The sequence below is a fragment of the Kwoniella shivajii genome, chromosome 3 (assembly GCF_035658355.1).
Source record: "Kwoniella shivajii chromosome 3, complete sequence".
NCBI classification, from domain to species: Eukaryota; Fungi; Basidiomycota; class Tremellomycetes; order Tremellales; family Cryptococcaceae; genus Kwoniella; species Kwoniella shivajii.
The window spans coordinates 46668-72849 of NC_085910.1; the positions used below are offsets into that span (position 1 = coordinate 46668).

Consider the following 26182-nt stretch of genomic DNA (forward strand, 5'->3'; position numbering starts at 1 on the left):
GCCAAGAATCTGAACTTAGCCCCTACTCAATTATCGAGTGGAGTCCCCGGGATGCCGTCGGCCCGAATCGGTCCCGAAGTGAATGTATAACATGCTTGTTGAGAGGGTTTCCATTATACTCGTATGATCCATCTTGTCCACCTTCAGTGATTGTTCGTCTAGGTATTCATTTTGATCAGTCCTAGACGATATCTGTTGTCTTTCAATTGGTCGTACAGCTTGTCTTCCTTCTACTTTAAACTAGTGAACTCTACATTTCCAGTTCTTAACAGCAAAAATGGCGATCACTGCAAAACCCGACTACGCAACTCCGATGTTCGATTATCGAAATTACGATGTCAAGGAGGAGAATGTCGATGAGCTCGTGACTAGAATTACCAAAGCTCTGGTAGAATTAGAAGATAAAGCAGGAATACACAAATACACGAGTAAGTAAGAGGATTACAATTCATATTTATCTCACGAAACTGATGCGTGTATGATCTAGTTGCCGATGGCAGAGTTATAGATAGTACGAGGTAGGTATCTCTTAAGTGCATAGTTTAAGGGTACGATTGCTAATATACGGTATCTATGTGGTATAGCTGGAACTTTTGGGAATGGCAACAAGCTATCGGTCTTTACGGACTTTTCAACGTGGGTAATTCCTGGATCTCAATACTTCAGGCTGTCGGCGAACAAACACTGACATCTCGTTCTATAACCAGTATTACAACCTCAAAACTACACACAATCAATCGTCCCCTGAAGGAGCTCGAACGCTCAAGATTATCAAGGATTGGTACACCGCTCGTGCCGCTGAAGGTGGCACAACAAAGAACATCAATAGTATGGCTGTATTGTTAACTTTGGCTTCCTTGATGGAAGTCGAGTATGAGCGAGGTGGAATCTTCACACCCGACGAAAAGACGTTATACGAGGGATGGATAGACGAATGGGCTGAGTGGGCCTATCATGATTGCCCAAGTACGTCCACTATTGGCGCGAGCGACATTAGATGTTTCAAATGCATGCTAATATCAAAATGGTAGGAGCGGAACAAGGCATCTTTCAACACAGTAAGCGTTCGATACTCTGTAATCCGGTAGGTTTAAGCTGACGTTTCGGGGTCAGTAACCTTTCGTCTAGAGAATAAGAATCAAGTCTGGGATGACACACTAATGATGACAGGTAAGTATTCGATCGAAAATCTGGGGATGGGACATTTCCGCGCTGACAAGTGATGTAGTTTTGCCCCTTGCGAAAATCGGCAAATTGCTCGATAGACCTCATTACATAGAAGAAGGTGAGTGGATTTGTGATGCCAAGAAAGCTTCTCTCTGATTTCGAACAAATTGATTCCCTCTCTAGCGAAATACCAATTCGTTCAGCATGCTCAATATCTAATGGACGGTCTTACCGGACTGTGGAATCACGGGTTTGAATTTGACGGTCAAGGCGGAGGACATGATTGGGGACATATTGCATGGGCTAGAGGAAACTGTTGGGTGTGTCAATTGATATGATTGTGACAATTACAAAACTGAACGGATCACTTAGATTACAATTGCCATTCCCATCTTCCTGGATATGAATCAACTTCCTTCCACAGACCCTGTATACCGAACTTTAGTCTCTGTTCTTCACAGACAGGTCGACGCCCTCGTCAAGCTCCAAGACGAGGAAACCGGACTTTGGCGGACATTGCTCCTTGATGAGACTAGTTATGTAGAAAGCAGTGGTAGTGCAGGCTTTGTTGCGGGAATGTTTATCGGAATGAGAACCGTAAGTCTGATTCTCTTTATTCTTCGCTACGCGTCAAGCTGAAGCGCATCAAACGTAGGGCATTTTGCAGGAAGACAAATACCTGTCGACTGCCATGTCCGGTCTCAAAGCTTGTATAGCTCAAGTCACGCCATCTGGAGCTGTTCAGAATGTGTCCAAAGGAACCCCTGTCAGTACTGACCCCAATTTCTACAAAACAATCCCAAGAATCACGGTCGGATTTGGACAATCGTTACCGATCATGGCATTGGGAGAATGGCTCAGATATGAGAAGGCGAAGAATCCCCAGAGCTAGAAGCTGTTTCTATATATGCTATGCAATTACATGCTGCATGTACCTGAGACGGGGGCCATTTACGCAGTATTATCTTTTTCACCAACCTTTGGATGCTTTTGCGTCCCCCGCTTGACGCCACGTGAGACCGCCGGCCTCCATGTGAAAGATGTTTGATGTTTGATTTATTACGGAAAACCCGGGCGCCGAGGCGAGAACATGTATAAACATAATTATGAATATATATTCCTGCAAAAAGACTCTCTTCTCCTCTTACGAGAACTTCTCCAGAAGTAGAGCTCTTTCACGTTATACTTCAGTCTCCAGCTGTTTTTGTTGTAGATTATCGGCTTACATCATGACCTACACCAATTTCACTCGTTATCTAGCGGAGAGGGCTGCACAGAGCACAAAACACAAGCTGTCGACTTTTTCGCCATATGGGTACACACCTGAGAAATCAGCAGGCATAGCCTATATCGTCGTCTTTGCAATCTTAGGTTTGATTCATATCGGACTTGGAGTGAGATACAAGTACTGGTTGGTCTTCGTCACCTTGATACCAGGTACCATTTGTGAGTACATCATCTTCCGTTTGACGCTGGATTCATAATCGCCACCGGCAATATACGTATCGATGTCTGATATTCCGAATAGTGGAAGTGATAGGATGGTCGGGAAGGTTGTGGTCGGCGTATAGTGTATTTAAGGTGACTCCATTCTTGATGCAGATTGCTTCGTAAGTCCTATACCTTGAGTCCCTCGACCGTCTATTGATTCCAGAGATTATTTCTAGCCTGATTATCGGGCCAGCATTTTACTCAGCTTGGGCATATACAATATTAGGATATTGCATCAATCAACTTGGACCAGCATACTCCCTTCTTAGACCAAATACATACCTTGCGGTTTTCGTAACAGCAGATGTCATTTCATTAGTCATTCAAGCCGTTGGTGGAGGAAAAGCCGCTGTAGCAGCACAATTGGGTACTAGCACTAAATCATCGACGAAAATTAGTAAGTCAAAGATTCTCACACCAAGCTATCGATCTTCTCATACTGATGATCTTGCTTGATAGTGCTTGCTGGTATTCTGTTTCAGTTAGTCACAATGGCAGTTTTTGTTGCTCTCGCATCGGATTTCATATTCAGAGTCATCTTTAGGAAGCCATATGCTCATCTGGTATCCAAATATCCCAACCAATCCAACGATCCGACTTCCAACGAAGAAGAAGGTAATGCACAAGTTTCAGCTGTTCCTGGTGAAAAGCAAGTTGCTACCAACGAAGGAGGTGCCGTCCGTACTGCTCAAATCAAGAAGGGTGAGAGATTACTTGCCGGAGTCGCTTTCGCTTCTGCGATGATCTTTGTGAGAGGTATCTACAGGTCCATAGAACTCGCTCAAGGATGGTCTGGATATCTGATCACTCACGAAGCCTACTTCAACTACTTGGATGGACTGCCTATGGTATTGTGTCTGGCAGCTTTTGCGATCGCCCATCCAGGCTGGTTGTTACCAAAGAGAAGCGGTTGGATCAGGGCGTAGGAAACCCAATTCAGGATAATCTAGATATACCTTACAGACTTGAGTTATTGTAGAATGCATGCGTCACTATAGACAATACATGGGACCTTCCCAATGACCATCAAGGTGAGGAGCGAAGAGGAGCATTTCCCCTCTTACCAAGCCATAAGTTGTAGACGCGAAACCTCTGGTTCTCAGCTTAGAATCGGCTCTCCAGCATCGTCGAAGTGAACCGGCAGATGGGTTCGGAACGAATGCGTAAGCGCTGCAGCGATCCTGGTGGCTTGGAGGGCATCGACACATGATACAGGAAGAGCTATGGAAGTGAGCAGTAGATACTTTAGCTAATTGTCGTGTAAGGGAGAACTTGAAAATACCAACGTTTATTGTCCAGGACAACATCGGTGAAATCATTGACTTCATTGACAAACGCTTCTCTGAATCTCTCGTAGTAAGTTGGGCTGCAAAGTTCACCAATAAACAGTCAGCATTGCACGCGGAGGTCGCTGTAAGCTCAGCTGAACAACTGTACTCACGTCGATTCCGTTCTAACACCATGAATATCCCTTATCTCTACTCGGTTGAGTTGAGGATTCTAAAGTTTGTCACCAGGAATCAGACCACCACATCGAAGCACGTAAGACAGAACTAAAAGGTTAAACTCACGCCATTGACAATGGCCTTTCCTTCCGTTCCAAAGACTTCCGTGACACAGTCATGTCCATGTTTCATTGTTCTACTACAGTGAACGACTAAGATCCCTCCATTTTCAAATTCAACAATACCAACCCCATTGTCCACATCGTCGTGTTCGGCTAAAGCTGGATGTTGTACACTGTGACCCAAGGCAAAGACTCTTCGAACCTCCTTTGCCGGACCTGATTGGGGCAGCAAAAACCACCTTGCCAGATCGATATCATGGATACCACAGTCTATGAATATGCCCCCCGACGCAGCGGCATATGATACAAAGAATCCTGATTGAAAGGCGGTACTGTCAGGACATCTTCGACAGCTAAGAAAGGAGAGGAACAAGCTGACCGGAAGGGTCGTGCTGGTCGTTAGTTGCAGATTTGACCAGGTGAGGCTGACCCAATCGGCCTGTGTCGATCATCTTCTTGACCTCACGATACGATTCGTCAACTACCACATCACACACAGTCCATTCGGTGACCTCAGCAACCGAAATAGCTCGAACTCTGATCGGGGGACTATTAATTTGAACACTCACACCTTCTGCTGAATCCGATCATAACCTTCAACTCTGGGTGTTTTTCGGCTTCTCTTACTACAGCCCTCGACGTTTCAAGATCGATGGAGATAGGCTTCTCAAGTAGGACATGCTACAACCTCATACACGATTATGAGTACATAACGAGGTACAGCGGACTAGAATGATACAGCTCACCTTACCAGCATTCATCGAGTCGATGGCCAACTTAGCATGTAATCGGGTTTCACTGGCTATTAAGATTGCGTCTGCTCCACTCTCCCTCAAGCATCTTTCGGTATCAGTATATCGCCTCACTGAAGACGGGAGCGAGTCTGCTGATGATTCCAGAGCTGACGGTCTGGGATCGCATATTGCGACGAGCTCCGCTCGTGGAGTACGAAATGCAACGTTCTGGGCATGACGAGCACCCATTCGTCCCAGGCCGAGAACAGCGTACTTAAGCTTCGACTGAAGAGACATTGGTCTTTGCTGTTTTGAGGTAGCTAAATTGGATCAGGGAAAAGATATGTAGAAATGTAACTTTATATGTGGGTTTATGCATGAGATGATGCGTGAATCGGATCTTCCTTTTGATAGATTCTCAAAATGTTGCGAGCGACGCGGAACGGTCCGGCTTTCCGACGCGAGGGGGTGAGCGATTGGAAGATAAACAAAACCCCCGATGTCGGGATATATTACAAAGTCACGTATTTCTTGACGACACAGCTTAATGAGGATTATTGTAATAATACTCGTAGCTGCCATCATCCCTGTACAAGCGCGAGCCAATCGACGAGACCTAGATGCCCAGCGTCGCTCAGAGGTATTGATTTTCTGCACTTTGCTCGATGATTTTAGACAACTAAATCACCAATATAGCCCTATCTCCGCTATCAATCATTGTCAGCTTAGGGTTAACGGAGACTCAAAACCCACTGACTCATTTACAAGCTACGAGAGACCCTGGCTATATGGTCGGATGCGCGTGCTTATGGACGACAGCCTAGAGTTCGGGACCGCTGGATTAAAGAGGATTTGTGCATGTGGCAAGGGGAATGAGCTGAAATTGAACCAGACAACGCGCGCGTCGCACTTACCAATCCTAAAGGATTATAAGCTTGCAATACGGTGCTTGTTTCTAGATATACTCCAGCGAAATCATCTCGATGTAAGAAAGGGGTGAAGCTCCACCTGGTGACCGACAGAAGGTTGAATCGAAGGCTCTCAAGTTCTTTGATGTACGTAAGGCAGTTCATCGATGATCCGCCTGGTGATCACATTCTGCTGTTTATATCACATCATAGTTATATGACTTTGGACGGCATGAAAGCTGTAATCAATACCCACACGGCTTTCAAGGACGGTCTTACCAAGAGATTGAATTTTCGAACTGTTTTCGTGGTACGACTTACGCTCTCAATCATGTCAATAGGAAAGCTTATCGTAAGGGCAAACAAGTCTACCTTCGATGATAAAAAAGGCTCTACGCTCACCTGAAGTCTTTACATTCAGGAACATGGATCATCACAGAAACACCGCCTTCATGATGTGCAATGTGACTGTAAGATTCGTAGTTTGCGAAGCTAGTATAAGCTTCGGGATTTGAAACTCACAAGCTGTTACAAGTCGCGGCGTCAAGAAAGAAAGGGAGAGAGGCAATTGTGACAGTAAAACATGCAGAGTATGTGCGTATTGGATGTTTTTCAATAGGATTCAAACGATAAGATACTATTTTTGAACCAGAAGCAATTCATTGAGGCGTTACATACCCGTATTTAACTCCTCTGTTTGATCGCAGGACACTCAGCGACATTGATCTTTATCGTCGCTTTGAGTAAGCATATTCTTATTGTCGCGTCCTCTTCACTTGTATTGTTGTTTGTTCCTCAGTTGACAAGCAGAACGGAAGATACAAGGGCAGGTGGAACTTGAAACCCATTTTCTTGGTCAGATAACTTCGTATCCAATGCCACTGTCATGTTGTTTTTGATTCCGTCACCCGATCGCATCGACCTCCATCCTTTTTCCCAACTTTCTCCAAAAAAAGTTGGAATACATTCTTCCTTTCTTTCCTTTCTCCTCTTTCAAGGCTGAAGGATCGCTTCTTTCCTCTATCGTCTCCTTCTCTGGTCTCAATTCACTCTCACTTTCGTCACGGCTCAGATAAAAGTAGACAATATGGCACTGAACCAGTCAGAGCTACACAGCTCTCTTTCAGAGATCATTACAGGAGTCGAGTCTTCGACAGCTTCCTCTTCGTCATCGTCATCGTCCAACTCGAACAACGATGATATAACTCCTTTCCCTTCTCCAGTACTATCGGCTACTTCTCTAGCTGGTCTCTCACGTGAGTGAGAAATTATGTCGATAACGTAGATAGATTACAGCTGATACTGGTTCATTGATGCGAACAGTGTCTTCCGATGGAGAATTAGAACCTGAAGTTGACGACAATAAGATAGTGACCGAAGAAGATAGAGTCAAAGCCCTGGAAATAAAGGCCGAAGCTAACAAGGCGTTTGGAGGTATGTTTTTTTTCTGTCTGCCATCAATGTTTCGAGGACAAAAGCTATAGCGAGATTTGATGCTAATCCTGTCACAATGTTCAGCTAAAGACTTCAACAAGTCCATTGAGCTGTACACGCAAGCTATAGCTCTCAATCCCAAGGACAGTACTTTCTGGAACAACAGAGCTATGAGTAAAGCTAAGATGGAAGAACACGGCGGAGCTATCTCAGATGCGAGTGAGTTCTGAATTTCATGTTTCTGGTTTTTTTTTCTCCTTGCGAGAATTGAATTGCTGGTTGTGCCGTTTTTCCATACATTTTTCCCTTTCGATCTTGCATTCTCATTTCTCTTCTTCCTTAGTGCAGTTTGATATTTGAATCCTTGCTGATCCGACTATCATTTTCCCACAGCCAAAGCTATAGAAATCAACCCAGCATACTCTAAAGCTTACTATAGGCGGGGTCTTTCCTACTTATCTATCTTGAGGCCGACAGAGGCTGTACCGGATTTTAAAAAAGCCATAAAAATTGAGCCCACGAACAAACCTGCTCGAGACCAGCTGGAAGTCACTGTCAAACTCATCAGAAAAATCGAATTCGAAAAAGTACGTATGCAGACACCGTTCATTCCTTCACCTACACAGTGATCCTTTGCAGTTCAAGTACTTTGATGGCGAAATGGGCTAATATCATAAACATCATAGGCTATATCGGTTGGAGAAACAGAATCAGCGTCATCCAAATGTCTTGCATTACTCTCATCAGGCGCCTGTGCGTTAGACACCTCCGCTTCACCTTCCTTCCCTTTACCTATCATCCCTCAAGATCCAAATGCACGATATAAACCCACAAAAGACTTTGTAGAGTCAATGGTAGAAATCTTCAAAGACGACGGCAAAATACCAAAGAGAATAGCATGGGAAATCATTTTAGGCTGTAAAGATGTCATCGAGAAAGAGAAGACTATGGTAGAAATCAAAATACCGGATGGTGTGACCTGTGATATCATCGGTGATAGTGAGTAAACACTCCACATCCTCCTTGTCAGTAGCGAGCTTCGGTGATTTCGCGAAGCGTGCCTCTGTTCCCTTTGATATTGTATCAAGCTTGACCCAGGCTGTAAACTGACTATACGTTATCGATCAGCCCACGGCCAGTTTTTCGATGTCGTCAATCTTCTTTCCATGACTACACCACCAAGTGAATCGCATTACATGATCTTTAACGGTAAGTCCGGAGAACATACATTCGTTGTCATCAACGCAGCAAGTTTCTCCTCACAGATTTTCATGCGTGCTGACCAGACTTTTCTAGGTGACCTCGTCGATCGAGGGTCATGGTCAGTAGAAGTTGCATTGACGGTATTTGCGTACAAATGGTTATATCCAGAATATGTATTCATAAATCGAGGTAACCATGAGACAAACGGTAAGTCTATAATTCATTTTTATGATCTGTTGATCGGTTGCTCATAAGCTTGCTATAACGATAGATATGAACAAAGTATACGGCTTTGAAGGCGAATGTAAAGCTAAACTTGGTGAAATGACTTTCAAGCTCTTTGCCGATGTGTTCACTTCTTGTGAGTGTATTACACCTTTGAAATCAATAGATTCACTAATTGCTTTCCACTAGTACCCCTTGCCGTGCTCGTATCTGCGACCCAGCCACCTGCGTCTTCTAAATCTGAAGGATCACAACCGGCCATATTGTCTGAGGGCAGAAGGCGATTCTTCGTATGTCACGGAGGACCACCAGTCAGTAAAGATGGGGTGACATTGGATGAGGTCAGAAAGATCGATAGATTTGGAAGACAACCTGGTCAAGAAGGCATAATGTGTGAAGTGAGTTTCGGCCTAGAACGTTTCCTCTGTTTATTGTCAATGTATGTACACGCCCTGATCATCAGTCCGCTTTTTACAGATGTTATGGACCGATCCCCAGGAACCTACAGGACGAGGTCCATCCAAGAGAGGTGTCGGGTTAGGCTTCGGCCCTGATGTCACCAAAAGATGGTGTGATCTCAACAAGATAACCGCAGTGATCAGATCACACGAAGTCCGAGCAGATGGTTATGCTATTGAGCACGATGGATTGTGTATAACGGTTTTCAGCTGCCCCAATTACTGTGATTCGACAGGAAATAAGGTGAGGAGCCAATGGTAATCACTTGTCATACAGACAAAGCACTAACCACATCTGTCATCCCACTCAGGCCGCTTATATCCGAGTGCAAGCCAATGGGTCCCTGTCATATCATCAATTTGATGCTGTACCTCACCCTCCTATCAAGCCTATGGCATACAGCAGTGGATTCAACTTTGGTGGATTTTAGTCCAAAGTTGGTGATCTCTTTCTGCTCTCATTCGCATCTACTTTTATACATCTGTATCGTTGCATCTGACATTGGCATCGCCTATGATGAATCTGGTGATTACTTGAGTGTACGTCATGTCAATGTCATCATCGTCTGCGTTGTCAACTGCCACGTTCGGAGTACTACTTGATGTGTTGTATTACGTAAATGACAATAGTAGCTTCAGGGTCTGCTGCATCATCCCCCTCCCCTCCCCCTTGGTGTCATTCTCGCACAGGTATCTCTCATCACTCTTCGTCTCTCTCTCTCTCTTCTATCCCTCTCAAATTCATCTCTTCTCATTTACATCCTCCCAGTTCAGTCGAGCGCTCGATTCACTCTCTTGATAGGCATAGACTCACTTACCCTCACTCTCGAATCAAAAGCCGGGCCTGCCTAGGTCACAGTTATTGGCAAAGATGCAGCCAAATCAATGGCAGCAGTCACAGTACTCCTCTTACCCCTCATTCCAACAACCTCAGCAGACTGGTGCTCCCCAAACAGGTCAAGGCTTTGGTTCTAATCCTTCCTTCATGTCATCTCAACCCACTGGATATCCTCAACAACAAATGCAACCGATGCAGACCGGATACCCACAACAGCAACAACAAAGGCAACAACCCACAGGTATGCAAGGCGGAGGCATGGGTGGTAATTATTCGTTCCTTAATCAGCCTCCGCCCACATCGTCGTTCCAATCCAACAACCTCGCTCCCCAAATGACAGGCTATCCAGGCGGTGGAGCGAGCGGTCTCATGTCCCAGCAAACCGGCTATCAAGGTGGTGGATTGATGTCTCAACCCACAGGTTATCCAGGTGGGATGCTGTCACAACCCACTGGTATGGGTAGGCTTCAAGCTCAACCGACCGGCTTACCGCACGATCCTAGGTTACAACAGATGATGCAATCTTTCATGCCTTCTAACATCAGTCAGGTAAGTATTCAATCATACTGATATGGACGACGCGAATCTGACGCGATGTCGATATAGCCATTTGCTTCTTCAGGTATACCTCAGTTCAATCAACAAACCTCTCAACCACTTAGTCAATCTTTCCAATCTCTTCTTCAGAATCCATCAGTCAACACGCCAAAGGTACCCTGGACATTGTCCAGACAGGAAAAGAAGGATTATGATCAGATTTTCCGCGCTTGGGATACTAAAGGCGACGGGTTCATATCCGGTGAAATGGCAAGAGAAGTGTTCGGTCAAAGTGGATTGGACCAAGATGGTCTGATGAAAATCTGGTAAGTAAAGATTCATGCTTACTAGAGTCGGTCGTCGGCTGATGTGGTCAATCATAGGAACCTCTCTGATAAAGATAATCGAGGAAAGCTCAATTTACCCGAATTCCACGTCGCTATGGGTCTTATCTATCGAGGTGAGTCTATTGAACGGCCTGTTGACACTATCATGCTGATACCATCGACACTCTCTTTCGCAGCGCTTAATGGGAATTCAATACCTGACACTCTTCCGGAAGAGCTTGTTCCTGCTTCCATGAGGGATATCGACACCACAGTAAATTTCATGAAAGACCTCCTTCGTCATGAAGCTTCCAGTCGCTCAAACACTTCCTCTCCGGGATATGGTGGGAACAGCCCTGCACCAACTGGTGGTCCGAAAGATGCCCTGATGTATAAACACTCCGACGAAGCACCCTCTACTTATAAACCTTCCTCACGTCATCTGGACCGAAAATCAGTCAGATATTCTGGGGAAGATCCTGATGCTGGTCTCAAAGACATTCGACGCAAACTCCAAAACACTTCTTCTCTTCTTGAGAAATCGGCTGAGAAGAGCACGGAGGACGAAGAGCTGGAAGAAGAAGTTGAGACTTTGCAATACCGAGTCAAGAGAATAGAAGAAGACATCGAATACACTTCAAAAGGTCGACGTACAGCTGAAAAGGATGAAGAAAGGCGTAAACTTGAAAGAGAGTTACTATATTTGATGCACGAGAAACTCCCTGAACTTGAACGAAGACAAGAGAGAAGACAAGAAGAAAGAGCTATGGAAGAGAGAGCTGGTGTGCGACGCAGGGATGAACGAAATCAAACTCATGGTAGATACGACAACAGAGAAAGAGAAAGAGATGATCACGACAGGTATAGGGGTACTTTCGATCGAGAGAGAGAAAGAGATAGATATGATCGTGATCAGAGGGATACCAGGGATCGTGACAGGGATTTTGATCGATATGATCGGGACTCGTCACGAGATAGAAGAGGTTCATATGATCGACCTAGATCACCACCTTCATCTAGAGCTCCACCTCCTGCACCACCTCCAGCCGCTGTAGCGGCAGCTGCTTCCGCTCCACCTCCACCGCCTGCACCCTCTCAAGCTGCTGCTCCTTCCACAAAGAACATGACACCTGAAGAACGAAAGGCTTACATTCGTGAACAAGCCCAGCGTAGAATCAACGATCGACTTCGTGCTTTGGGCGTTGAATCTGCTCCTTCCGCCGAATCAGCTGTCGATACTAGTGTCCAAGATAGACTTGACAAAGAGAAACAGGAAGCTGAGGAAAAATCCAAACAAGCTGAAGCTGAGCAAGTCGCTAGAGACGAAGCTAGGAAGAAGAGACTAGCTGATGCCGGCGGATCTGCACACGAGGACGAGAAACCTGCTTCAACTCCGGCTTCACCTGCTCAACCCTTGAAATCAGCTTTTAAAAAACCTGGAGCTCCTCCTCCCGCTCCTCCCTCTCGACCCAAAGTTCCACCTGCACCCCCTACCTCAAGACATGCATCCACTCCTGCTGCTCAACCTGCTCCTAAACCTGCTGCTCAACCGGAAGAAGATCCCGAAGAGGCTGAATTCAGGAGAAAAGAGGAAGCGGCTGCTAAAGCTAGAGCTGAACGCAGAGCGAGATTGGAAGCGCTCCAAAAGGAAGAGGAAGAAGAACGTAAACAGGAAGAAGCTTTACTCGCAGCGAGGCAGAACCGAAGTAAAGCACCTACACCTGCTGCTATATCTACTCCGGCGGAGACTGTATCCTCGCCACCCCCGCCACCACCTGCACCTCCCGCTCCTGCACCTCCATCTGATACATCTTATAATCCTTTCAGAAAACCTGGTGCTGCTCCTGGTGCCACTCCTTCTCCCGCTGCGCCTGCCACCGGAGGATTCAACCCCTTCTTCAAACCTCAAGCTGCGGCTTCGTCGACTACGCCTAAATCGCCAGGAAATTCGGCACCACCTGCGCCGCCACCTGCTCCCCCTGCTCCTCCAGCACCACCGGTAGGTCAGGTTGCCAAAAATGATTTCCGGCCTGCACCTGAACCAGAATGGGAAGATATCAATGAGAAGGAAGCCGACTCGGACGATTCTTCATCCGACGATGAGACCTTCTCCTCACGAGTTGGAAGACAAGGTCTTGCTCAAGCTTTGTTTGGTAGTATTTTGGGAGGAGGATCAAGCTCACCTACCACATCCAGACCTGGATCCACCGCACCCGCTCCTCCGGCTGCGCCTCCTGCTCCTAGAGCTCCTCCAGCTGCTTTAGCCAATTTGGGTGGTGGCGGTGATCCGGCTCAATCTCGAGGCGCTCTCCTGTCTGCCATTCAAGGAGGTGCTAGACTCAAGAAAGCTCAAACTGTTGACAAGTCTGGTCCACCAGCAGCCGGTAAGGTTGTCGGAGACGCTGCACCACCACCTCACATTTCTGATCAACCCAGGGCTATCTCGCCTCCACCTCAACCACGTGAAGACGAAGAAGATCACTTTGCTACAAGGAACGCTAATCGACAGAGTGTAGACTGGTATGCTGGCTTAGCCGCCGATTCAAGCCATCCAGCTGCTAGTCATGCCGAAGAATCGACATTACCTCCAACAAGGGAAGAGGATGAACCCTCCCATGCTATTTACGAGGAGATCAAAGGAAAAGAGGATGCGTCTTCAGGAGACGATTTGGAAGACTTTGATCTATCCAAGAGTAAGTCATTGCACTTTATCGCTATCGGGTCGACCTAGATCCGCAACTGTATCCTACGATGTACATACTGACATTGCTCACCTTTAGCTCTACGCGTTCGATCCCTTTACGAGTTCACTGGTACCAGAGATGTTGACCTTAGCTTCAAAGAGGATGTAGTCCTTGAGGCTCATCCGGCCAAGGATGCAAGCAGCGCCTGGTGGTTTGGTACATCAGTCAAAGAAGGAAGTAAGGGGTGGTTCCCCAAAGACTACGTTGAGGAATTGCATGGTGAGTTTTTTTATCCATTGTTAGATAAAACTGGTCCTGCTTGTCATGCTGACCAACTGCTTTTTCATAGTTACTCGGGCAAAAGCGTTGTTCGACTATCCCGGTGGCGAAGAGGATCAGCTTCCTTTCATGGAAGGTGACATAATTGCTATTGTCGATAACTCAGATCAGGATTGGTGGAAGACAGAGAAAGCCGGGGTGATTTTCCTTGTCCCTGCAAGCTACCTAGAAATACAAGGTTAGTCCATTTTGGTAATCTACCTTTCTTCCTCGCACGATTTATATGTTTACCAAGATCGGTTCTGACGCAGGCTGAAACTGTGTTTGATTTTTCTATATCTCTTTTGTTATATCCGGAATGAACAAATCTTCGAATAAATGCAAATTAATCATCTTCATTATGTGTAATGTCGCTTTTTGCCAATTGGATGACCCGATACGATGTGTATCATTTCCATCTGACCACGCCCACCAGACATTAAATCAAATAATGATGAAACTGACCATACTTTAGCTGCGACACCACCTATCAAGGCGGTTGCATCCAGTACTAACCTCAATCCCAATCCTAGTTCCGGTCCCCGATCTCCAAAGGAAAATCGAGCTAGACCTACATCAATGCTATCTGTCATGTCTGGTACCGGTCGATCACCCTCATTCATTTCCGATGACGAGGGATCATCATCATCAGAAGACTCAGTGTTATCGTGGTGGTCATCAGATGAAGAAGGTTCAGATGACGAGGACTATGAAGAAAGGGAGATCGACGCTGCGGAAGAGGCCGGGCGAAAGAGAAGGGAGGAAGAAAGACAAAAGATTCTTTCCGCTGCTGGGTTGCAGATCAAAAGAGGGCCGCCACCAATCCCAGGTGTAGGGGCAAACAAAAATCGAGTTGTATCTAGACGTCGACCACCACCTGGTGTACCAGGGAAGAAAAGAAGAAAGGCCCCTGCTGTCCCAAATGCTGCATCTTCACCTGCGGAAGATTCCTCGTTTAGCTTGTGTCCAGCTGAGCACGCCGATAGATCAGATGTACAAGGACCTCAAGATGCTTACGCACGATATGAAGCATTCCTTAACCATTCTCAACGACCTCAAGCGCTGCGAGCAGACTCCAATCCAAATAGAGCTAGAAGTCAAAGTTTGATTCAGAAAGCTACTATGAATCAAGCTATTACTCCTCAATTTACTGGTCCCAGTCCAGTTTCAACGTCAGCCAGCAATGCTGATGCTGTTACGCCTCAATCACCAGCTACGTCGACGACGACTTCGACTTCAGCCACTACAGGCGGTAGATTGTCAGGCTTTTTCAACAAATTAATGGCCCCTCATCCTCATCAAGCGGAGAAAAAGCTTCCAAACATATCAGGACCAATGACTAGGATCGAAAGTGATCAATCCTTGGGAGATGACAGACCAGACACACCAAATTCTTCAGCCGGAGCTAATGGAGATTTCGGTAAAACCTGGGGCAGTTTGGTCGAACCGAGTGTATTAGCTACTATGAGCGAGAAAGAACGAAAGAGGCAAGAAGCCATCTTCGAGTTCATAGGTACTGAAGCCGGATATGGAAGAGATCTACAGTTGATCGTCGAAGTGAGTAAGACAGTAATGACGGGATTCGAAAACCTTACTGACACGCAACGGAAAGGTGTTCTACGCTTCTCTTATTCCATTATTGGACGAGAAATCACTCGATAGCATTTTTGCTAATATAGAAGACATACTGTTGTTCAATACTTCGTTTTTGAGTTCATTAGAAGACAGACAAAAGAGCTATAGACTATACATCGATAAAATAGGTGACATACTGGAAGATCATTTAGCCAATGCAGGAGTTTATACGGTGAGTACCTACAGATTCTATTACAACCCTGCGACACCGTAAGTAGGAGTAAAATGGCTAATGTGCTGTAATGCAAGACATACTGTGTGAACCAACAATCGGCAATGAAACTACTCCAAAGCTTACGAGAAGCGAATCCTGAAGTAGCAGCCCACCTGCAGGTAAGTTTCGAACCATCCCTATCATGCTCGCATTGTGATGATATCACACGTGGAGCTATTCTGACTCCTTAACATATTTAGTCGATTCGGGAGACTAATTCAGCGGTACGGGGTTTAGACATATCGCATTTCCTTTTGAGTCCCAGTGAGCAATCACAATCCTGCTGATAAATCTTGGTTAAACCTCTGCGGATCTGATCTGACACTGTGATCTTTTCAGTGCAACGGATTACTCGATATCCTCTGCTCATCAAACAGATCATTCACTACACAGACCCTTTCGGCCCATCCTCAGAACCAAACGCTGATCTACCACATGTCCAGAATGCCCTGGAGATGGTAGAAAGGATCGTTGGGCAGATCAATGAGAGTGTGAGAGATGCTGAAGGAGATGAACGATTGAAGGCCTTAAGTGAGAACCTGTGGATCGGCGGTGAAGGGTGAGTAATCCATTGTTATTCGTGACTTCGATTGCCTGGATCCCGGTTCATCACTTCGCCGAGTCTCGTTCCGATCTCGCCATCTTCAGAACACATGCTGATTTGCATCGATCCATTATCAAGCCGACTTGACCTTACAGCTCCTACAGCACTGATGGGGTCTCGAAAGTTACTAAAAGAAGGTCGCGTTAGTAAAGTCAAATCAAATAGGAAATTGATAATGGTGCTATGTAATGACATCATCGTGCTTCTTGACGGAACCGATTTATATCGTATGGTGAGTCAATCTTAATTGCTGCCGTCTTCCTTGCACTGAGATTATACCCAATATTTAAGCTAACATTACTGAATAGCCGATCCCACTACACGAAGTCCAGGTTCATCAAGGTCGAGACGACACTAGTTTCGTTTTGAAGATAGACGCCAAGAGAGGTGGAGACATGATTGGCCTTCGGTAAGTACTTGGTTTTTCGTAGCCTTACTGCTATTATAAGCTGAGCTTTTCTCCATGGGGTAGTGGTGCATCCTCTCGGGATGTCAAAGACTGGACAAGTGTAATTTCTACAGCTAGATCTAAAGCTTTGAAAGCCAGGGGCGATCGACGATCTACATGATTATCAAGTCATATGTACTAGCAGACATTTTCGAGACGAAGTTGTACAGATGCCATGTAAGCAGATCATTGTCAACATCATCTTGATTAGGTGGTCAGCATGCTCTTCCATGTGAACGAGTGACAGAAGATGTGCCATGTGATTGCGCGGTAGTATTCCTGGTCCCGCTTATTCACACGCAGGATCTGTCATCCCTCATCCTCTCCGATACCCGTTTGTCTGGTACCAGCTTGAGAACAGAGCGCATGTGCCAAGACAGTGTCGGACTCGTCGAGAAACATGGAAATCAGCTCGGACGCAAATATCGGCCGAAAGTTCCAGCCTTGTTTGGCTTTTTGTAGATGTCCCTACCTCAGGCTCGAGAATGGACAAGAGTAGAACCTTTTTTCGGCATATTAAGCATCCGTTCGAATACTGAGATGTCGTGAGGAGGTATATATGTCAGATGCCCGTCTAAACCACATTCCGACAGCGTCGTTCCTATTCCAAATATCTGTTAATTCGTTTGTTATCAGATAACCCTTTATTCCCACAGGAACAGGACAATACCACAGAGACAACTCTCGGACTGAATCAGCCGAATCTTCAAATCTCCTGCCAAGACTGGCGTGAGTCCCTTACAGAGATCCGATAATCGTTTTATCTGATAAGTGCGGCCGATTTGGAAGTTTTGGTGGCTTGTTCCTATGAGAATTCATATTTACTGTCTTGGTGCTGACCTCAGACATCCCCCACGCACTACCCGGCTTTCACATGGGCGCCTGCTTGACATCGGCCGATTAGTCCTCTTCTCCCTCGTAAATCCCCGGATATAAGGTGCCAGCGCTACAAAGAGAAATGGAGAACGTATAAAAGCAGGATGAAGTCCGGTCGCAACACAATCAGATTACCTTCTCAATCACACTTTGTTATCGTCATAAAATGTTCACTTCTGCGCTTCTCGTTGCTTCCGCTCTGGTTTTGGCGCATGCAGCCGTTGTAGTTCCGCGAGCTGCCTCTATCACCGTGAGTGGGTACTTGACAGGCGACTCGATGACTTGGCTGACTGATGACCACATAGGACTTCTCCACAAGTCCAGTAGAATTTACCTATCCTCCTCCTAGGTCAGGCTACAATGCCAATAATGCCACAGCATATCCGTGCGGTGGCGCTGAACTAGGTACAAGGACTAATTACCCCTTGAGTGAGTTTCAGCTTTCATCATCCTAATACATTTCGAAGACTAACATGTTCGTTTTGGTAGCTGGCGGTAGAATCGGTCTAGATGTCGATACCCTTGCAGCAAACGTCAATCTCATGTACGCAAATAGCAGTAACCCTACGACGTTCCACCAGTTCAGCACGTTCACTGATACCATCTTGGACGTATCCGACGGCGCTTGGTGTGGAGCCGGCCCAAATTTCCAAACGGAAGGATTGACTTCAGGCAACGATGTTACCCTTCTCGTCATTTACCAAGTGAGCTTACCGCATATAACGATATTTTAGGCTAAAAGCTCTCAATATCATTGCTGCTACAGCTTTACGGGAACAAAACTTATATGTACCATTGCGCGGATATCAAAATTGTTGAAGCTAGCGCTTACATAGCCCCTACCGATCTGGCTTGCTCAAACTCTTCCGCTGTTTTGAAAACTGCCACCGATGATGAGTCCCTTGTTCTCAAGGGATCCAATTATTCTGCTGCTCAAGAGGGAATAGATGGACAGACTGTCAGTATTGATTTGGCAGCTGCCACTGCTGTACCCTCTTCTTCAGCTTCCGGATCTGAGTCGAGCGCAGTAGCTGCTTCTTCAGCGGCATCTTCCGCTGCTGCAAGCGCATCTTCAACTTCGTCTGCCGGTATTTCATCTCAAATTGGAGGTCTGGGAATTGTATCTGCCGCGATTGGGGGATGCTACCTTCTCTTATAAATTTCGCGTCGATACGCGTAGTGATCCAGAGCGCCTCTTGAAATGCCAGATAACGAAGACACTAAAACATATGCATATTTACATATGACACTGTCATATCTGTTTGATTGACATATTGCAGAATCATTCTAGCCTTTCAGACGTGGTGTACCAGATTCAGATCTTTACCAAAATGTTGGTATTCGCTTTCAGGCTCTGTGATCTCCGATGATACACACATAGATGGGTCGGCTCTGGGACCCCTAAATTTAGTGAAGTTGCGGTTATTACATCATTCTTCGGGCCCATGTCACCGAGCTTTGGTTACGTTTATCCAGTAAGGGTGGCATGTGTAGTTAATGCGATGTGGGCTCAGGAGGGTCATAGGTACGAGTAGGTTCGGGCGTGAATCCAGTGTTTAATGAGCGAACCATTTTGTCATGCCCCCGCGACTATTTATAGCTGTCACCGCCTCCACACTCTATGGTCCTATAATGGTTTCCTGAACCATGACGGCAGAGGTGAGAACCGCATGCTCAATGACGCCGATGACCCGAACAGCTTTCAACATATATAATGGAGAGCAGAGCTCACACTTCTTCTTCTCCAGCTTCACTTAACACACCTCGAACACGAAACAGAGCTTTGTCAGGTAATTTGCAAAATGTCCCGGCATTCTTTCGGCTCGCCTCCTGCCTTCGGAGATGCCAATTTTGCAGCCGTCTTCGGAGTACCCTCAGCTCCGGAACAGGACCCATCGATGCTCAATTATCGAGGTTACGCTCTTCATCAGGCATTCGACCTCCGAAGCAGAATGGCTATCTCGCGAGAGAAGCCTTTGGTGGGGATGTTCTACGGCGCGTTTCCTCATCCGTCTGTAGCAAGAATGATTGGTCAAGCCGGTTTTGATTATGTGATTCTAGATTGGGAACACACGCCTTACAGTGGGTAACCAATAAGTGCATCATCACGCTGATGGGTAGATCCGGAGACCATTGTAGAACTCATCAAAGTAATTCAATACGCTGGAGAAGGCCGCACCGCGGTTGTCGTCCGGTACGTGTTGCTGATTAGCAGGTGTTTTGCTGTTACTAATAATTCATTAGTATTCCGGGACATGATCATCACTTCGCTGCCTGGGTCCTGGTATGTGATACTCCCTATATGTCATGCTGATAATTGTAGGATGCAGGTGCTTCAGGAGTGATCTTTCCCCATGTATGTCTCGAGACTAGTGTCTGCTGGCATAGGCGGACGACTGATCAGATTTACAGATACAGAACGTCGAACAAGCTAAAGCTGCTATCAGTGCATGTCGCTTTCCTCCAGTAAGTCAGCATTAGCACCAGATGAAAAGTTGGAAGGTTGATTTACGAGTCAGGTCGGCAATCGATCTGGTCCACCTAACGCAATGCAATTTGGATACAATGATGGTGCTGCTGGAGGTGGTGGTGTGTTCGAAGTATGGAACAGGGCTGCTATCATCTTACAAATCGAAGACGAGGAAGGAGCAGACAACGCCGATGCCATTGCGGCTCTGGAAGAAGGTGGGTACACGGCCTAGGATGTCCGCAGTGAACTTGAAAATGATGCCTTACATAGTGGATGGTCTAATGCTAGGTCCAGGTGAGTGGTTTCACCTACCACGTTGACGAAGCTCATTCTGTGGCAGGTGATCTCGCTTTCTCACTCGGTTTGACTTTTGCCGAGATTGGGAAGGATGAAAAGTGGTTGTCGTGAGTCCTGTCTTGCTGTCACTATTCGTTTTCATCCTTGATAGCAAGGCTAACTCTGTTTCCAAGCTGCGCGTCCAAAGTGGCTACTGCGGCCGAGAATCATAGTCTCGCTTACCTCATGCCCGGAATGGGCTCTGCCCAAGTAGGTCTTCATCTACAAAGCGGTGTCACCATGACCTGTGCAGCCAACGACTCTATGATTATGGCGATTGGTCTAAGAAAGGAATTGATTTCTGCTCATGAGCAGCTCGCAGTTTGGAAGACTTCGAAACATTAGTGACATGTAGAGCAGTGAATGACCGCACAATGATGTGGTTGGCATTGTTTGTCTGTACGCGAATCATGAGATATTATAGCTTTGACAGCATGACGAGGTTGTTCGTCACAAGGTGTGTATGACTTAAAGATTTTGACCTGGCTACGGGCCACAGGAAGAAAATGCTTAAAACCTAAAAATACTAAAATTGGTATTCACAATGAGAGCAATGGTCCAAGACTCATAGGTGCATACGATCAAAACAACCGCGAAGGACCGCAGGATCTTCAGACATCATTGATGCCTCTTCTGGCCATGCTCTTTTTGGACTTAAATTGTCTTGCTGCTAATAGTTGCTCCACTGCGGCGCGCTTTCTTGGCATTGCTCGTTTCCGGTATAATGTTTCTGAGTTGGGATTGCTAGAACCACAGCCAGCACTTGTAGCCTAAGATCATAAGATCAGCTATAGCATTCCGCATACCCATAGCATTCCACTAAGCGGGATAGATCTATTTGTGAGGATCTGGTCCAGACGCAAGATCTCCGGTAGTTGGCGACCGATGAAGTCGTCTATTTCTGAGATCTCCTGGTTCAAACAATGTGATACCACCCGCTCTGCTTGCGGCTGATGTAGCTGTCTGTGATGGGACGAACGAGCGAAGGCGAATATCCTCCAGATAAGGTATACGAAGTACGAAGTAATATTAGAGAATTCAAGATAAACATTTTTTAAGAAGAAGTTCTAACTATTTGAAGTAGGACTTTGACTTTTATATCTGATATTTCTACAATGCTATGTACTTTACTATTCGCATCTAAAAGCAGTAAGACATTCCTGAGCATAAGGTTAAGCCAATGTCTAAGACAAAGTAAAGCATAGTGCTGAGTTATCCAATGTACGCATGTAGAAGGTGCCAGGATCCGAATCATTCCTGTACGGATCGGATCATGAAATTGTTCAAGTGACGCCAAGCGACGAGAAAGGCTATGGCCGGATCGAATGAGGATGAGAATTCGACTGCACGAGCTGCCGGATCACTCACGGTTTACACAAGTCGGTTCTAAATGTCGCCCAGTATCCTGTCGCACCTATCTCTTCGTTTACGCGAAGCTTGAGTTCGGAGAGATGTTCTTCATGAAAAGCACATTGTTCTGGTATAATGAGAAAATCTATGCCTTTCAATCTGAGCCGTGAAGCTGCCCGGTCGATTCCATATCCTTGGTAGCACGAGTGAGCGTGACTCGATAACACAGATATTGTAAGACGAAGCGGTGGTCAGATTTGATATCCGCGTCCCGCCGAAAGATGGGGAATACTTTGTATCCAAATTCGAATCCGGTAACCTGGTAGTAGTCCTGTCGCGATGCAGCAATCAGACAGGCGTAGTCCGTAGCATGAGATGAGGCCTAGAGACCTTCTTGATAACTCGTGCAAGCTTGAAAATCGGCGTCCCAAATTAACACCCAATCTGTTCAGGCCAATGTACGAGCAACGCCTCTCCACTTGTTCAGATGCAACAGGTAGTCTGACGTGACAAGGTGTATATCGACATTGGCCGACAAGGCAGGATGTGACTTATAGAGCTTGTCAAGCAGGAGGAGATCGCGGGTAGCCAATTTTGGCGATGAAGAGATGTAATATGCAACTGAGATCGGATCTGGCGACTCAGGGTTGAATGTATTGCGAAGGAAAGGTTATTGGTTTGTAGGGTTTCTACAGAGGCGTGAGTGTGATAAATCAGCTTTGGTCCTCATGGTAAAGACTAGCGAGGCAAATATCCGATGATCTGTTCAGTCATTAAAAGCGAATCAAACGCCTCACTGGGACGTTTCTCAGCTAACCTGACCAATCGCCCAAGCCGGTCTGTAATCAATCAAATGATCATTGTAACATCTTCCAAGGGGACATTCCTCGACTGCTATGTAAACAACAGTAATACTTTACCACCATAACGGCGAAAGCAATCGATAGGAGACTTCTTACGCTTGGATAAGATTCTGCTTCTTCGGATAAGGATGTCGTGTTGATTGAGACCATTGCCCTGATAGCGATAGTTGCGTGTGTTGTGGTCGATCTGATCATCAGTGAGACCGAGTCATGGAAGCGACGCGAGAGTGGCCAGACTCACCAGAGAACGAGCCCAAGCGACCAGACCCAACTGCGATTGTGTATCATATGCCGAATCTGGCCGCCGAGTATCGGCAATGGAGAACAAACCCGGGAGTACAGAAGCAAAAACGGCCATGCATGATCTACCTAATGGAAATGACGACCCACGCGTGTCAGCGTTGTCATTTACGCACGTCGGAGGGATCCCCTTTTTTCTTTGTTTTCTTACATGATTGAGCTATATATTTTTTGCACGTCCGAAAGCCTCAATGCCAAGCATATTGCAGAACTCGTAAGCTTACGAGAATTGCGTACAGCAGACCATCTAGCGTATGCATTCCAGGCTTCTGCAGTTTAAGCTCAGATGTTAACCGGCAAATCCGGAGAAAATAAATGGACGTCAATGCTGAAGACGATAATGCTGGAGACACTGTGGTCAACTCAAGAACATTCAATATTTCACTCAGGCTTTGGTATGGCGCAGAAATCATTAGGGTAGATTGTTAGACATAATAATTCCTGTATTCCAGATATCACAAGTTGAGTACCCACAAAGCCCTTGCCGGCTTTTGGTAAACTAGCACGTCAAGTGTGTGATGACCTGAATGCTATCGCTTTCCTTCGGTTACGATATCTGAGAGATTTTACCCTATGAGGAAATCGTGGGTTCAATCGAATTTTTAACCAGCGTGGTGCACCTTTCGTTATCTTAGGTTGCACATGCTACGCTAAACAGACCAGCACACTCCACACATTACGGTGGCCACAAAGCTTAAATTTATATGCCTTATCTCCTTGCGAGATTATGCGAAGTCGACCTCTGAACTTAAGGGGGAAGATCTGAAGAGTCAAGTGGCGTTCAGATAAGCATCTTTTCCTTACTTACCCTATCACGCCAATTTGGGGCTTCGAAGATATGTATCTCTAGACACCATATGGTTCAATAGACCCGCGTGGTACCAAAACAAAAGTCGCTTGTTGATTGACGACTGTGGAGTGTGATACGTGTGAACCGCATCGATAGGTATATATGTGTGACCTAGCATGTGAAAGATATTCGCTTCTGCCCCATTTTGAAGACTTCAATAATCGTAATCTACTATGAGTGAGTCAAAGCTGCAACTCTGAGATAGAGCTCCGCTCATCCTCAAATTTGAGATCATAGGCAACCAAGCAGAAATTGTGCAGGATTTGCAAGCGGTGCCCATTGCAGCTGCCGGTTTGCCAGCAAAACAGTCTACCATAAAGGAGAAGGCGACGGACGATCCTCACTACATCACCACGGTAGGAGCCGGTGCTGGAGCGGACATCGATGAAGATCTTGTGCCAACCCATGAAGAATTAAGCACATTGCGCAAAGTCCCTGCTCCACTTCCGTAAGTCCTCACGACGTTTAAAACGTTGATCGTGCTAATCAAGGCCCATCTCAGGTGGATTGGTGTTCTCTTATGCTTCATCGAATTTGCAGAAAGAGCTTCATACTACGGTTCTAAGGGTCCCTTGTGAGTATATGATGATTCCGCCTTCTGGGCACTTGAGAACGGGTGCTGAATACGGCTATTTCAGCAACAATTTCATCAAACAACCCCTTCCCAAAGGTGGTAATGGGGCCGGTGCGGTTGCTCCTGGAGATGCAGGTCTCAATCAATCTGCAGGTGCTTTAGGTCTAGGATCGGTCGATGCCTCTGCACTCACAAATCTGTTCACTTTCCTGGCATACGTTATCCCCATCTACGGTGGTATCGTTGCCGATACCAAATGGGGTCGATTCAAGGCCATTTGTGTTGGAACAGCTGTCGGTGGTTTCGCACATATACTCTTGGTCATCCCCGCAATCCCTTCCGTTATCACTCATCCTAATGCTTCATTGGGCACATTCATCGTTTCTATCATCATCCTTGCTTTCGCTGCTGGTTTCATCAAGCCTTCCCTGGGTCCCCTTCTCTGTGATCAAATTCCGGTCAGGACTCCGACTCTCAAAACTCTCAAAACTGGTGAAAGGGTTATTGTAGATCCCGGAGTCACCGTCGAACGATGGCTGTTGATCTTCTACGCCTGTATCAACATCGGTGGTTTCTTCGCCGTTGCGACATCATACGCTGAACGATTGGTCGGATTCTGGTTGGCATATTTACTTCCCGGAATTGTGTACTTCTTCATGCCCATCGTTCTTATCTTTTGCCACAAAAGACTTCATAAAGCTCCTCCTCAAGGTTCTGTCGTAATCGAGACTTGGAGAGTCGTGAAGGTCCTCCTTGCTAACGGAGGTTGGCGAAAGATGTTCAAAGGCGGTGACAACTTCTGGAACAAGGCCAAGCCGTCATATATCGCGGAACAAAATGGTACAGTCGACACCCAGAAGGTCGTGTGGGATGACAGATTTGTCGACGAAGTCAGGCAATCATTTAGCGCCTGCGCCGTTTTTATGATTATCCCAATCTATGTTCTTGCAGATGGAGGTCTCGGTAACTCAATGAACGACATGTCCGTCGCAATGACCTTGAACGGTGTTCCCAACGATCTCATCTCCAATTGGAATCCTCTTGCCATCATCATCGCTACCCCACTCGTCACGTACGGTCTCTACCCATGGCTTGCCAGAATTGGGCACCCCCTGAAGCCAATGACAAGAATGTTCATCGGTTTCATGCTCGGTTCACTCACGTGTGTGATCTCAGCTATCATCCAATGGAGGATTTACAAGACATCTCCTTGTGGTTACAACGCGTCAACTTGTGACGATGTTTCTCCGGTATCGCTCTGGCTACAAGTGCCTCTCTATACCCTTCCAGCTATCGGAGAGCTGTTCGTCTTTGTGACCTCTTATGAGCTCGCCTACACCAGGTCACCTGCTCGAATGAAGGGTTTGGTGTATTCCATTGCCCTTTTCAACCAAGCCATAGCTTCGGCCCTTTCTCTAGCACTTGCCGATGTTGTACAAGAGTGAGTACCATGAAATTTAAAACCGCGAAGTCGATGCTAACTTCCGCCAAGCCCAAATCTCATCTGGCCTTGGGTCGCGTTGGCCGTCGCATGTTTCCTCTCAGCCTTCTTATTCCCCACCTACTATAAACATCTTGACGAGCCTGTCCCCGACTTTGCCGATCTTGATAGACAGGCCGGAATCACACACTCAACTCCAGCTACTCATAGAGATCAGTCTCATGCTGTCGAGGACGTTGAAAGGAAGTACTAGACTTCAACCGCATTACCAGATTCCTCAAAACAGGCTCTATTGGTTGATTTCTCACAAATTGATCTCACGACGGCGTGC

At 46.3% G+C, this 26182-nt stretch overlaps 8 protein-coding genes across 8 annotated transcripts; 7 read left to right on the plus strand and 1 right to left on the minus strand.

Moving 5' to 3' along the window:
* Positions 1 to 277: 277 nt before the first annotated feature.
* Positions 278 to 2059, plus strand: IL334_002245 (uncharacterized protein; the record flags this gene model as incomplete). Its single annotated transcript, XM_062933991.1, has 10 exons — positions 278 to 428; positions 488 to 518; positions 585 to 636; positions 708 to 966; positions 1032 to 1058; positions 1114 to 1170; positions 1229 to 1285; positions 1351 to 1487; positions 1540 to 1764; positions 1823 to 2059. 10 exons carry the CDS (start codon positions 278 to 280, stop codon positions 2057 to 2059), a joined length of 1233 nt encoding a protein of 410 aa, XP_062790042.1.
* A 337-nt stretch (positions 2060 to 2396) lies between these two features.
* On the plus strand, positions 2397 to 3584 carry IL334_002246 (uncharacterized protein; the record flags this gene model as incomplete). Its single annotated transcript, XM_062933992.1, has 4 exons — positions 2397 to 2613; positions 2696 to 2777; positions 2835 to 3055; positions 3118 to 3584. 4 exons carry the CDS (start codon positions 2397 to 2399, stop codon positions 3582 to 3584), a joined length of 987 nt encoding a protein of 328 aa, XP_062790043.1.
* A 173-nt stretch (positions 3585 to 3757) lies between these two features.
* On the minus strand, positions 3758 to 5256 carry IL334_002247 (uncharacterized protein; the record flags this gene model as incomplete). Its single annotated transcript, XM_062933993.1, has 7 exons — positions 3758 to 3879; positions 3945 to 4024; positions 4100 to 4158; positions 4230 to 4540; positions 4605 to 4706; positions 4795 to 4906; positions 4972 to 5256. The coding sequence occupies 7 exons, from the start codon at positions 5254 to 5256 to the stop codon at positions 3758 to 3760; spliced, it is 1071 nt and encodes a 356-aa protein (XP_062790044.1).
* Positions 5257 to 6954: 1698 nt separating this feature from the next.
* Positions 6955 to 9618, plus strand: IL334_002248 (uncharacterized protein; the record flags this gene model as incomplete). The annotated part of the gene is made up of 11 exons (XM_062933994.1): positions 6955 to 7123; positions 7191 to 7301; positions 7386 to 7520; positions 7695 to 7888; positions 7988 to 8300; positions 8430 to 8510; positions 8598 to 8711; positions 8776 to 8865; positions 8919 to 9127; positions 9207 to 9431; positions 9499 to 9618. The coding sequence occupies 11 exons, from the start codon at positions 6955 to 6957 to the stop codon at positions 9616 to 9618; spliced, it is 1761 nt and encodes a 586-aa protein (XP_062790045.1).
* A 440-nt stretch (positions 9619 to 10058) lies between these two features.
* On the plus strand, positions 10059 to 16912 carry IL334_002249 (uncharacterized protein; the record flags this gene model as incomplete). Its single annotated transcript, XM_062933995.1, has 14 exons — positions 10059 to 10574; positions 10632 to 10888; positions 10946 to 11022; positions 11086 to 13581; positions 13669 to 13851; positions 13922 to 14089; positions 14327 to 15447; positions 15503 to 15697; positions 15775 to 15858; positions 15940 to 16003; positions 16079 to 16298; positions 16422 to 16575; positions 16652 to 16752; positions 16816 to 16912. The coding sequence occupies 14 exons, from the start codon at positions 10059 to 10061 to the stop codon at positions 16910 to 16912; spliced, it is 5733 nt and encodes a 1910-aa protein (XP_062790046.1).
* Positions 16913 to 17833: 921 nt separating this feature from the next.
* Positions 17834 to 18826, plus strand: IL334_002250 (uncharacterized protein; the record flags this gene model as incomplete). Its single annotated transcript, XM_062933996.1, has 4 exons — positions 17834 to 17917; positions 17973 to 18096; positions 18157 to 18371; positions 18434 to 18826. The coding sequence occupies 4 exons, from the start codon at positions 17834 to 17836 to the stop codon at positions 18824 to 18826; spliced, it is 816 nt and encodes a 271-aa protein (XP_062790047.1).
* A 643-nt stretch (positions 18827 to 19469) lies between these two features.
* IL334_002251 (uncharacterized protein) lies at positions 19470 to 20818 on the plus strand (the record flags this gene model as incomplete). Its single annotated transcript, XM_062933997.1, has 9 exons — positions 19470 to 19749; positions 19807 to 19861; positions 19912 to 19945; positions 19991 to 20023; positions 20080 to 20133; positions 20187 to 20352; positions 20408 to 20431; positions 20478 to 20541; positions 20608 to 20818. The coding sequence occupies 9 exons, from the start codon at positions 19470 to 19472 to the stop codon at positions 20816 to 20818; spliced, it is 921 nt and encodes a 306-aa protein (XP_062790048.1).
* Positions 20819 to 24009: 3191 nt separating this feature from the next.
* On the plus strand, positions 24010 to 26104 carry IL334_002252 (uncharacterized protein; the record flags this gene model as incomplete). Its single annotated transcript, XM_062933998.1, has 5 exons — positions 24010 to 24013; positions 24074 to 24284; positions 24339 to 24410; positions 24475 to 25851; positions 25903 to 26104. The coding sequence occupies 5 exons, from the start codon at positions 24010 to 24012 to the stop codon at positions 26102 to 26104; spliced, it is 1866 nt and encodes a 621-aa protein (XP_062790049.1).
* Positions 26105 to 26182: the final 78 nt, after the last annotated feature.